This window comes from Thunnus albacares, chromosome 9 (assembly GCF_914725855.1).
Source record: "Thunnus albacares chromosome 9, fThuAlb1.1, whole genome shotgun sequence".
NCBI classification, from domain to species: domain Eukaryota; kingdom Metazoa; phylum Chordata; class Actinopteri; order Scombriformes; family Scombridae; genus Thunnus; species Thunnus albacares.
The window spans coordinates 14741392-14754525 of NC_058114.1; the positions used below are offsets into that span (position 1 = coordinate 14741392).

The 13134-nt window shown below is 38.8% G+C and overlaps 1 protein-coding gene across 3 annotated transcripts in view; it reads left to right on the forward strand.

Annotated features, from left to right (window-relative positions):
* The first annotated feature begins 915 nt into the window (after nucleotides 1–915).
* Nucleotides 916–13134, forward strand: part of LOC122988726 (adhesion G-protein coupled receptor D2) — a 98512-nt gene continuing 86293 nt past the window's right edge. For 2 of the 3 annotated variants that reach the window (XM_044361289.1, XM_044361290.1), the window contains exons 1-11: nucleotides 916–1082; nucleotides 1200–1236; nucleotides 2638–2662; nucleotides 5861–6082; nucleotides 6394–7053; nucleotides 9069–9263; nucleotides 9582–9655; nucleotides 9898–10197; nucleotides 11187–11298; nucleotides 11607–11753; nucleotides 12632–12734. In XM_044361289.1, the coding sequence (XP_044217224.1) occupies nucleotides 1078–1082; nucleotides 1200–1236; nucleotides 2638–2662; nucleotides 5861–6082; nucleotides 6394–7053; nucleotides 9069–9263; nucleotides 9582–9655; nucleotides 9898–10197; nucleotides 11187–11298; nucleotides 11607–11753; nucleotides 12632–12734 (1880 nt within the window). In that variant the 5' untranslated portion in view covers nucleotides 916–1077. The remainder of the gene's footprint in view (nucleotides 1083–1199; nucleotides 1237–2637; nucleotides 2663–5860; nucleotides 6083–6393; nucleotides 7054–9068; nucleotides 9264–9581; nucleotides 9656–9897; nucleotides 10198–11186; nucleotides 11299–11606; nucleotides 11754–12631; nucleotides 12735–13134) is intronic. The other variant, XM_044361291.1, reaches the window with a different exon arrangement.

Sequence of the window (13134 nt, forward strand, 5' to 3'; positions counted from 1 at the left end):
ACTTGTTAAAAATGCGAAAGGCCCTCTCTATAGCCAGTGTTTGGTTTGTCCGTTCTGGGCTACTGTAGAAACATGGTGGGCTCCATGGAAGAGGACCTGCTCCCTATGTAGATATAAAGGGCTCATTCTAAGCTAACGAAAACATAATGATTCTTATTTTCATAGGATTATACACTAATTAAAACATACTTGTGAATATTATATTCCATTCTGCTAGATGCCACTAAATTCTACACAATGCATCTTTAAGAATATGTATTGGTAAAAAAAAATTGGATGTGGGGGGGACTGACCCAGACATTTCAAATTGCAAATCACTATTCAATAAATACATACATTTTAAGATTTTGTCCTTTGGTTCCACACCAGAAAAGATATTTGTTGTCTGTCCTGAAAGTGGACAGTGGCACCTGTTGATGAGCATATTCATCTCACTGTGGTAATCCAAAGAAAGGAAAAATCAAGGTGTAATCATGGTATAACTGATATTGTTCGGAGACTGCCTGGACCATACTGCATCAGAATAAAGGATCCCAAACTTTATTATGTCATGGACTCCTTGTTAATACAATTTAGGTGCCATTTGATTGATTTTATAGCATTTAAAAGGAAATATGTCCTCTTTTGCAGCTGCTTTTGCAGCTACCAGTCTGTAGGATTCACATGCATCTAGTGAATGAGGAAGGAACGAATCCAATGACTTGATTAATGCCTGATGCATTACATCATTGTGCAAGCTTCTGGCTAGACTTCCTGGAATCCTCTCAAGGAACCCAGGAGGTCCCTAAACCCTACTTTGGGCAGCTCTCTGGTCTGCTCTCTGCAGGTTACACCCACTCCTCTGCATCCTCCCTTCATGCTTTCTGGAGTCAGCTATACCAAGGCGTCTCTTCTACTTTAGTGACGGGCTGATAAAGCACAGCTGAGAAGGAAAAACACACACTTTGGTAAACTTTATTGGAGTGGAATAAAAAAAAAAAAAAACACCGCTTCAAAGGAGTGATTGAATGCTGCGTTACAGACACGACGCAATTGGAATGAGAAGACGCGCAAAAACGTTTTTGACAAGACGATTGAATGAGGTAAAACTTTCAATTCTTTTTGCTTTTTTTATGGTTGACCCTTATAAGAGAATACAGTAAAAACATGTGCTGTTAGTTGCCTTCTATTCTCAGCTAATAAAGATATTTATTTTTCAGGATGCGCTGGTTATTGTTCCCCAATTTAGGCCTGCTTGTAAGTATATTTACGTTTTCTGTCCTTCTAGACAAACAATACAGTGTCGGCTTTCAATTAGGCAAAGTTTTTCAGACTTTAGAAGGCTTCCAATTTTGTGACTCATTCCCTGTTAAAAAAAAACGTGCACAATGCAGTAAAAAGGCTCACTGTGCTTGCACTTGTGGTGGTTTAAAGATGTGGGGGGAAAACACAAGTATCTTATAATACCATTTATATTATCCATGTCGTCACAAATGTTTTTTTTGTATTCACTTATGGATGTTTAAATATGTCTTGTTAGTGAGTTTCTTATCGCATTTTTGGACTTTTTCTGTGTGCAAATGACTCTCCAGTTAATAGTTAACAGGCTAATGAGAGTTATGCATTACAGCCAAGCGGTAGACTACGCCTTTAAAATATTCGCTTCTGATTGGCTAGAAAGCCTCAATTAAAATAATCTATTGGGACTGTCAACAATATCACCGTTCAAAATCAGTACGCGAAGTTACAAGTGCAGCAGCCTTTTGCACCAGCTGTTCAAACTTAGCCTAGTTATGACATATTAATGAGTTGTGATTTATGCATTATTGAAAAAGGACAGGGGTTGCACAACGGAGATGAGTTAATTTACAGCATAACTCTAAATGCCAACTACTTACTCATGCCCCTAGGGTAGGTGTAAATCATAAAATGTCACAGAATTATACTCACTCATGGTAAAACAGCAGTTTTTCTGCCACACTGCATCATTTCTTTCATTAATTACATGCCATTTTGCAACACAGTAATCCAGTAGAGACGTAATTTATTGATATATTTCAATATCGATCTAGCTTACTATGATGTGCTACCACCCCAAGTGGCTCATGCTAGCTAGAAAGTTAATGCACACGGTAACCATGACGACGGAACTCTATCTTTGATCGCTGATTGGCCACTTGCCCTAGTTATGTCTTTACGTCCAAACTAGTTAGGTGATGCCCCAAGTAATCGTGGTGCAACCAATATTAGTAGGTGATTTAGTTACACACTAAGTAGAAGTTACTTAGCCTCTAATGTCGACTTTACACCCCAACTTTGGAGAGAATTTACACATACCTGGTGCAACCTAGTACAGGTGAATAACTTCTTTCATGCCACAGTTAACGCCCACTGGTGAAACGTTCCTAAATATGGATTAAATCTGCTAAAAAAAACATCTGTCATGTTACAACATTTAGTGTAGCAGCCGTGTAGTGATAATACACAGTGGTGTGTTCTGGAAATAATGGCGGAGAAAGCATTTTTCGCCCCCACCTCGACCGTTATTTCCGTTAATTAGCATATAAATAACACCTGTGTCTGTATTATTCGTTTAGAAGACTATCTGTGTTTCATACCTCCAGCAATGAGCTAAACTCACTACTTATTGTGTTTCAGGTTTGTTTTCACAGCTATGTATCAGGTGAGTGAATTTCTATCTGTTCAACACTATTTCATGTAACGCGGCCCGACAAAGGCTGCAGTTCAGACCAAGTAGCTAAGCTAACTTAGCTAGCCAAACCCCAACCACCGTATAGTAGAGGTCTCAGCAAAGCTATGGGGCTAACTAGTGCTAAAGTACTTTAAAGCGGCACTTCACCCAAATTACACAAAAACAATTTCTTACTTACCTCAAGTGGTGTGTAGCCATGCAAATAGTTTTGGTTTTATTTGTCTACAATGAGTATGTCCCCTATTTGGTTTTATGAGATTTCTGATACCAACTCAATTGACTGGAATTTTTATTGTGGGGCTGGTAGCATTAAACAGTTTCATTTGAAAACATCAACAGAACTAACTGTGAACAGTTCTCATATGGACTATTTTTCAGTAGAAAATAGCTCCAAATAAAAACTACAATAGTACAATATTTTAAAATGAAATTAATCTGTAGATTATTTTCTCGATTAAATGTTATGTTGTTTGGTCTAAAACGTCTCAAAATGTCAACCTCATATGTGCACGCCCAACAGTCCAGTTCAGTTTACTATCATAGAGGACTAACAAAATCAGAAAATATTCACATTTAAGAAGCCAGAACAAGAGAATTTTTGCATTTTTGTTAAAAAATTACACAATGATTAAACAGTTATCAAAATAGTTGGCAATTAATCTTCTGTTGATGGATTAATCAATAAATCAACTATTCATTGCAGCTCTACATTATATAATTTCTCCAACAGGTTTATAGTCTCAACAAATGATTTGTTAGTTGGTGTTTGGTGTAATGAGTGTGGTATGTTTAAGGTTTTGAGGAGTGAATAAGAAAGAATCCATCTAAACTAATTCCGCAACTCTAGTTTATGAGTTAGCTAAATCTGAATTTTAGAACAGAAAAAAACTCCACGAACATACAGGTATTCAATTCTAATTTTTAGCTCATCAACAAAAACCACAAACTACTTGATAAAGACAAAAACACCTAGCTTGGTTTAACAAATCAGCTAATCACTAAAAAAGAAAAAGGAAAAAAATAAATAGTTTGTTAGGAAGATAAAACAGCCTCTCAATCCTTATTACTGTTGTCTGGTTTACCACTAACATGAGACAATAGTCATATACAGAAAACTCCTAGACAAACCTAAACAGTAAATAATGAGAAACCTTGAGCAAGTGAAATCGGAGAGATATGCCCCAGTGAGATGCCAGAGTATGCAACATGTGCCAGTGTTCAACAGTTTGTCATTTGCCTGTTTGGTGAGCAGAAAGGCTTGGAAGATTTACGTCATCATTTGGCTGATGGTGGGTTGTAAGTTCTGAATGAAAACATCTTTTAATGTCACTTCACTTTGCATGGTAAAACATTTTACTTGGGGAATGTAATAATCTGTTTGACCTCTTCTCATAGGTATCATCAGTAATTTTATGTAATTAAAACAGCGATGCTTGTCTACCTCTGGTTTTAAAGGCCCAGTACACCCAGACAGGTGTTTTCAATTATTCCTGTTGATTAGACCTCTACTCAGGTTGAAGATGAGGAGAGCTATGTTAAAGGATGGATTCACAATTTTTTAAGTCTATCATAAAACAATCATCAGGTGCCCCAATGAACATTGAAATAGTTTTTTCTTGCCATAATCCTTCCTCCTGTTCGTATTGGCTATTGGAAGATCCCTTCATAATGCACCTACAAGGGAAGTGATGGGGGACACAATCTACAAGCCTCTTTCTTTGCAAAATGTATTAAAAAGTGTATTTTAAGCCATCCAAATGTGTCAAATCAAGTAGATATCTTTCAACATAACCGTCTTTTTAGTGCCAAAGTTTCTTTTTTTGTTACTACCACTGCAGCTCAACAGGGAAACGCTGTCAAAAGAAACACAAAAAGCGAATTTTATGCTAAAAAGATTGTAAATGTGGCAGATATCCACTTGATATAACTAACACAGACTGCTGAAACCTCATATAAGCTTCAGATAAACTTTTAAATGTGTTTTTGCACAAAATGACTGTGTGGACACACTGTGGATTTTGGCCCCCATCACTTACATTGAAAGCTCATTTGAAGATCTTTTAGTAGCCAGTATGAACCGGAGAAATGATTACAGCAAAGAAAACATCTTTCAGTGTTCATATGGGCACCTGACTCTTGTTTTAAGATAGACTTGAAAAATTGTGAATCTATCCTTTAAAGGTCCACTATGCAGGATTTTACTAAAAAACAAAAGTAATCCCTCTCAATCATCACTTATGACCTATTAGAAATGTGTGGCGGTGTATGTATCTGCAGAGACCCTGCCTTCTGTCTTTGTTTTCTTATTTTGCTGTGTTTGGGACGCTGGGCGTCAACCTTTGGGCAGGGGGTGTGTAGCCCCCAACCAATAGCAGCGCGCACGGTGTGAGGTCAGGACTCGTAGTGTAGCGACCAGGTTACATCACTGTATTTTTATGTGCGTCAGTGTTCCCCCTGCTTCTTCATCTCTCTCCTCTGCTGTGTGCAGAGTGCTGCTCCTCTGCTGTTGATGTGTCTGTTTGACCGACACAGACACACGCAGAGCAGAGAGGCTACAGCGGACACGATGAAGCTCTGCATTCACACAAAAATATAGTACTTTCCCGCAGGGTGTGTGGACATGTGCGGAGGTGTGGGCGTGTTTATTTGTGCTTTAGAATGTAACCGCTGTGAAACAATCAGAAAATAACATTTTGTTTCTGTGATTCATGGGTTTGTTCTCGCCAGCACTGCTCGCTCTCTTCATTCACTCTCTCTCTCTCTCTCTCTCTCTCTCTCTCTCTCTCTCTCTCTCTCTCTCTCTCTCTCTCTCTCTCTCTCTCTCTCTCTCTCTCTCTCTCTCTCTCTCTCTCTCTCTCTCTCCCTAGCATTTTCAACAAAACTAACAGAAGATAGTATGGTAATCGAAAACATTCTGTGAGTGCCCACACAGTCCTGAGAAGAGGTCTAATCTGCCAGAATAATTAAAAATCATATGTATGGTTGCACCTAGGTATGCAGGGCCCAGATACTAGAGCATTTATTTTAGCATGAGGCCCCAGATGTGATCTCAACAGGATTAAAATGTCTGCCTGACTTTTTTTATTTTACAAATGCTGTCTGGAAGGTCTTTTTTGAGATCTTTCCACTAATATCTGGCCAACATATCTTTCCTCTTTTTTTGAACAGCTTTTACACTGGAAACCAGAACCCTTACATTTGATGAGTCCTACTACGAGTATGTCCCTGATCGGCTGAAATGGTCCGCGGCAAGCGAACTGTGCGAGCAGCGCTATGGTGCCTTAGCCACTGTCTCCAGCCCAGCAGAGAACCAAGACCTAACCAGCTTTTTAAAGTCCTTGAACATCTCTAAACCTGTGTGGATTGCCAGGAAAATCAAACATCTGAAAAGTAGGTTTAGTGTGCCTTTTCTGATACTTTATGTAGATATATTAGCACTCTTTATTTTTAACTAGTACGCTTATTGTGTTTCTTGTCCAAGATGCCTTTCCACTTATTCACTGACTTAAAAAGTTATTAAGAGTATAAAATGGGACTGATGATCCTGCTATACAACACTCCTAGCCACAATGAATAAATGTTTCCCACTTGTGTTTACAGTAGGAATAGGACCACAACATTAATTTTATGATTAGTTTCTATCTTTTCCAAGAGCTATGCCAGGATTTTTCCTTCATAGTAATGCCTCTTTCCTCTCTCAGTGTGGGGTGAAAAAAAAGGTTCTTCCAAGACCTTGATTCTGGAGTTCATTGGGCGCTCAGACAGAAAGAATGCCCGTCTTCTACACAAGTTCCCTTCCATGGGCTCTGTGACCGTTTGCACCCGTCTCCGCTTCAATCAGAATTGCTTTGGATTTTCCACCATCTTCTCTTATTCCATCCAGTCATATATTAATGAGTTCCAGCTCCGTGCGAACCTGATCCAGGGAAAGCCTGTGCAGCTGGCTCTGCTGGTCCATGGTAAGCATGGTGCTTACAAGGAAGCCTTTGACCACAACGGATCCTGGCACTCAGTCTGCGTTTCTTGGAGCCAGAATGGTGGACGCTGGGCACTATTTATTGATGGCCTTCCGATCTCCAATGGCGATGGCCTAAACAGTGCTGACAGCATTGGCCCAGACGGTCTTTTCATTATCGGGCAGGAGCAGGACACCTTTGGAGGCTCATTTAAGAAGGATGAGTCATTCTCAGGGAGCATCACAGAGCTCCACATTTGGGATCGGGTACTGGACAGCAGCGAAATCGACACCATGGAAAAGGAGTGTTCACCCATTTCCTCTGGGCTGGTGTTCAAGTGGAGTGAAGCAGCCATGGAAATAGAGTCCTCCCTTACGAAGCTGTTGAAAGACAGCCCTTGTCAAGGTACATTAGGCAGGATGCAGCATGGGGATGGGAAGAAGCTGAAGAGTTACCAGAATCTAAATCAAAGCAGATTTAATCTCCAAGTACAGGGAAATGCAGCAATGGTTTACACTTTAAAAACAGAGGAGACTCCTATCTATGCGCAAGGTCCATTCTTATAGTTCAGCATTACTTTCAAATGATGTTTACAGTGTAACTTCTTTAGCACTAGGAATGGGTGGGGTTGCTATGTAGAAAAATAATCACATAGAGACCATTTGAAAGTCATTTTGGACTGCACATTTTCAGGAACATGCCAAAATCTGAGCTTGCCTGATGTGGTAAACTCCACCCATCTGGCACTCCAAGCAGGATAAAATAAATCCTATGACTAAATTACAGATAAATCTGGACCCAAATATGCTCTTTGTCTGTCCTGTCTTCCTCTCCACCCACACTCTCATCTGTCTTATCTGGTCCAAGCATGATGTAATTTACATAGCAGCTGGTTGCATAAAATAACAGGCTTTGACAACTTGTTATCGACTGATCTAATTGAAATAGGAGAATTTTCAAATAATAAGGGAAATAGTTACAATAAGTACACAGTGGGACACAATTAGTTGTGTCCCACCTCAAACAAATAAATCTGTTTATGAAAAAATATTTTAAAACATGGGCTCAAAGTGTGGAAACTGCAAGAACATTTTATTGCAAAAAACTAAGACAAGATAAGAATTTTACCCAAGTGCTATCTTGAACACTTTTGGCCTTTCCTGATCTATTCCAGATCTTTTTTCCAGAACTGTTCTAGAGTAACTTAAGAAAATGTTACAATCAATATCTACAGTGCCTGTAGAGTGTTTCCAAGTGAGACAGGCGGACTGTTAACTTCACTATTTTTATTACATTATGTTATGAAGTTGCCAACTTCACCCTCACATTTATGTTGGAGCCTCTCTTCAGCATGTGAATACAGCAAACTGCTGCTAATGCAGTTTGCAGTCTGGAATTAATAGAAAGCAGCAGCTACTATGTGAATTCAGTGATAGTATTGGTCCACACTAAAGCTGTGTTATGTAGGAAAATTTAGACATCAGTTCAGGGCTTGGTATTAGCAAATACCCATTATTAAATGACACACAGCGGGATCAGCAAAAAAGCTTGATCAAGAGATCCCTACCCTTTTTCTGAATTTATGGCATGCTTTGGCAAACGCACACATGTGTGTGTTTACTGTATATACATACACATACAGTTAACACACACACTTAACATTAACCACCACTGGATGTTTAATGACATTGAAGGCAAGAGGAAATCTCTGTTTTCTTTTGCTGCCTCCTGCTCTCCCCCTCTGAAGAATAAGTGAGATGGTGATGAGGTTGTAATTGGCAAACAGTAATGCTCTTAGCAGTTCTTGTAAATGTTTTGTGACTCACGTCACCCTGAATCCCACCCTTCAAAACAAACTTCTCCCGTTCTGACATCATGTTCCCCAGTGAGTAATGAGAATCCAAAACTCTCACTCCCCCTCCTGGAACTGAACATGCAGAAAGGATAGTATGCTTTCACTCCTTCAGTGATTATCAGTTACAGAGGTAACAGATTTATTTGACAATCTTTTCAAGAGCAACTTACAGAGAGATTCAGGTTATGTTGATGTTTAAGGACTGGCTGTTTCAGGGATTGATCCTGCAGTCTTTTGGTTACCTTCTACCCTGTCAGACTTCTTATTTTTGTCCTTCATCAGACCCCTTTAGACATATATTGGCCATACTACTACTGTAACTGAACTGCCATGGATTTAGTCATTCTATCAACCAGTCCTCATCAGAATCCAGAAGTAGTGTTAAAAAATGTGTTGTTTTACAATCTTGATGTGCTGTTTGATTATTTTGACTTTGCAAGATTTCTGAAGTGTAGCATTATTCACACTGCTATGACTGGACATGACGTTTGGTCTTGATGTGTTCCTTTTTCATTTCATTCATGAATTTAACATTAAGAATAACCTTCACCATTTCTTTCTCTAGGTAACATCTCTTCGTTAGAAAATTTGTTGGATTACCTCCAGGATGGAAATTCCTCACAGAATCAGAATTTCTCCTTTCAGTTCCTCCACGGTCCTCAGTCTGATAAGGATTGTGGCATCTTTGACCCTATTATCGGGAGCTGGGACCATGCTGAGTGTGACTCACTCAAAGGCGCTGTCTGCCAGTTTAAAAAAGGTGCCAATGATAACAACTTTTTATGCACCTTGTTCTTAATATAATGTGATCATTTGGTTTTACTGAATCTTACCCTGATAGACCATAGAAGTATAACATTACTTGAACATTGCCAGACAGTCCAATCTAACAGTCCTGTAATAAATGCTATCTTTGAATCATTTTAAAATTTTAGTTGTTGATGACACTGCGTCAACATAGTGTCAACAATGTTGATCCAGTGTTGAATCTAGTGTGATTTCTAAGGCTGTAATTTGTGGTCTTGCTGTATTAGAATGCATTATATTGTATTATATTTGTCTCTATCTCTATTTGCAGAAGTGATAGATGTTTTCAGTTTACCAAAGACGCCATTCTTCAGCAGATTGAGCAAGGATCCTTTGACCAAACCTGTGAGTTGTAAAGCTGTCTGTAGCACATCATCTAGTAATTACTAGTATTACTAGTATGACAAAAAAGAAAATTACTTTCCTCTTTAAAAATCATCTTGTGACAATTTTAGGTGAGTAATAACTTTTTCTGAGTAACTTCCCCAACATGGGATATTTGTCAGGACTTATTTCCTGGGTCAAAATAGTAGAGAACCTCTTGTACTTGGTGAATTGAAATCTTTATATATGCTTTTCTTCCTTAGGTGATGGAGGAGCTGAGCGTCAACACCTCCTGGGACAGAGACCTGACCTTGCTGCAGCACCTGACCCAGGCTGTCCTACACACAGTGGAGGCCGGTAGCCCAAACCTCCTCACGTCGAGTGATGTCCTCTACCTCTCCCAGATGATTGAGATGGACCTGACTGCACTGGCTAGCACTAACTCTGCTGGAGCTGATGCAGCAGAGGCAATGGTGTCCATTGCTACCAACTATTTAAAGGTGGCGAGTTTGATGCTGGAGCCCCATATGGCGACGCAGTGGATGGGCCTGACAGAGGATGGGGTGAGGGATGAAGAGAAAATCCTCTGTTTACCCTGGGAAGTAGTTAGTATGATATGGTAGCCAAGCTAATGCTGGAAACCCTGTCTAACCAGTCAGAAAAACAAACCTAAGATGTTTCTGGGTTGTGTGGAAGAACCGTATATGTAACAACCAAACAAGGTCTTAGTAAGGTCTCTTGCCATGTTTTATGATATCTCCAACCTCAATAATTTGAGGAATGGTTACATCCAGATTGTGTTCTTGGTGTTGCTGTTACCTGCCCTTTTTGTAGACTGATGTTTTAAAGGCACACTATGCAGGATTTGTTGGTTGGTGTTTGTTAACACATCATTCAAAGTTGTCCCCTCTTCCCCGGTGCAATGACACCAGGGCGAGAGAGAGCAGCAGTGGTCAAGTGAGCTAGAGAGTGAATGAAGAGATGCACTAGCAAGAGCAAAGCAGTGAATCAGATAAATCGAACGTTATTTTCTGATTGTTCAATGGTGGTTACATTCTAAAGCACAAATAAACATGCCCACACTGCCGCACAATCCTGCAAGAAGGTGCCACATTGCTGGATTTTGTGCACCATGCATGCTGATATTGGCTGGAGGCTACAAACCTACTACCCAAAGGTTGACGCCCAGAAACATCCCAAACACAGCAAAATAATAAGAAAATACAGGCAGAGGGCAGAGTCTCTGTAGATATATACATTGCCACACACTTTTAGAGAGTCATAAGTGATGATTGAGAGAGATTATTTTTGTATGAGTCTATACATTGTTTTTAGGAAAATCCTGCAAAGTATGCCCTTAAGGTCTTTTTCATCACATATACATTTAGAAAGAGTTATGTATTTGTCAGTTCTTTGAGAGAAAGAAAATTGTAAAATGGCCCAAAACACGGTATATAAGCATTTTATCAACTTGCTTAACTGCACATAGTCATCCTTTCTCCTCCATGAATCTCAGTCTGACTTTGTTGCTGGGTCTGTGTTTCTTGTACAGGTCAGCGTGGGGCCATTTACTATTGTCAAGAGCATTGACAATCTCACTGAAACTCTTGCAGACATAATGTCTGTTGAGAGAAGAGGATTCACTCTTTCAACCAAAAATATAGGTAATGAAAACATCATAACACATATCAAAGAAAATAATTATTGTCTGTCAGTGCTTAGTTCAAAATACAGGAGGCACAGTTTTAGTGGTGATCAAAGTTGATGGAGAAATTGTAGAAAGATTGGATTTCACAGCTGAACATTTTACTCACAAACATTTTACTCACAAAGATGTCTGGAACACATTTCACTAGAAGAGAGAAAAAAGTCAGATGACAGATAAATAAAATATTCTTCTTGCATTTCTGTGGGTATGGTTGTTGTTAATTTGTCTTTATGCCTGGGTGTCCTCTGCTGTCTTTGTGGCCAGATGTGCACATGAAGTGGCAGAAGCTGTCTGAGGAGAGCTGTACTCAATCCTTCAAGCCATCTGCGGTCAGCTCTCACACCACCAGCAGAGGTGGTCAGGATGAACTGCTTATCCCAGATGCTGAGCTCCAGAGGATACACTCACTGGGTAGGAAACACACACGAAAATACATTTGTCATAGAGCCTAACCCAAATGGGAAGGAAAAATCTTCTATGTATCTTCTAAGTATGATACTGTACAAATATGTGTTACATGATTTAATATATAGATGACATGCACATGTGCCCAAATATCTTCCTGCTGCTCTCAATTACTTACTTAATTAGATAAATTTATTAAACTGCCCCTGAGTTCAAGAGAGGGATTTTGATATAGAACTACTCTATTATTACTACTTTTTTTTTTAACACGTATAGCATGTAACAAGACATTAGTGAATAATTAATACAGACACAGGATTAGAACTTGTAAAATGTATTTTTCATTTCACTCTGTCTCGAAAGAAAAATCTAAGCTCATATCTGATACAAAGCACATTCCATTCTTCCTGCTGCCTTATGGTTAAATATACTTATTAGTTGAAAAAGAAAGCCTTCATTGTCTACATCGTTAAAGCAGCTCTGTACTTTGTTGATAAGAATCATCCATTTATCAAACTCAGCAAAGACTGTCACATTTAGACTGTATTTGGTTCTTATGTGTAAATGATTATCAAAATAACTAACTGAATACTTTGGTTTAATGTTAATATCAAAAACAACAATATAAAACAATACAATATAAGGTAAAAAAAAAAACAAAACATATTAATCTGGATGTAGATGGTTTGTCTAGTGAAAAGAGTTGTAGTGAAAAATATAAAATAATGTAAATTTTGGAACCAGCACTGAACGCTGAATTTGAAAGTAGGTATCTGTGAAGTGGGGCACTGTTGGAACTGATGATGATCATGCTCAACAAACAATTTTGTATCATGAGAGGCTAAAAACTAACATTTCTCTGTGCCTCCCTTCTCTCCAATCAGGATATGAGGAAGTGATGTTTATTCATACCCACTACAGCCACCTGAGTGAGATTGTATCTGATGCACAGGAACCTCCACAGAGTCAACAAGAGAAAGTTAAAAGGTTGGCTGTAATTTACATGTGGAATACTCTTATGTTCTCAGTTACTGTGTCTTCTATCTGTCTCTTACTATTCTGAAAGTCAACTCATTCATGATAAACACCTCAGTCTTATTCAGCTTGTCTTGACTTTCTTTTAATTTTGTTTTTATAACTCAGCAGTTCTTGAAATCAATTGTTACAAGCATCTCATCTGCAGAAACCTCAACTTTAGATACAATAAAGGTTATTTCCTTATTAAAAACGATAACCCAACAACGCTTAAATCTTACTGAAAACATGTAAAACTATATAAAGGTACTTTCCTCCTCTCCACATTGTTTCAAATCTGATTGAAGGGTTTCTCACCAGTGAAAGCAATCAAACCAAGTACAAAAAAGTAAATCTGAAAGTTAACTTATCC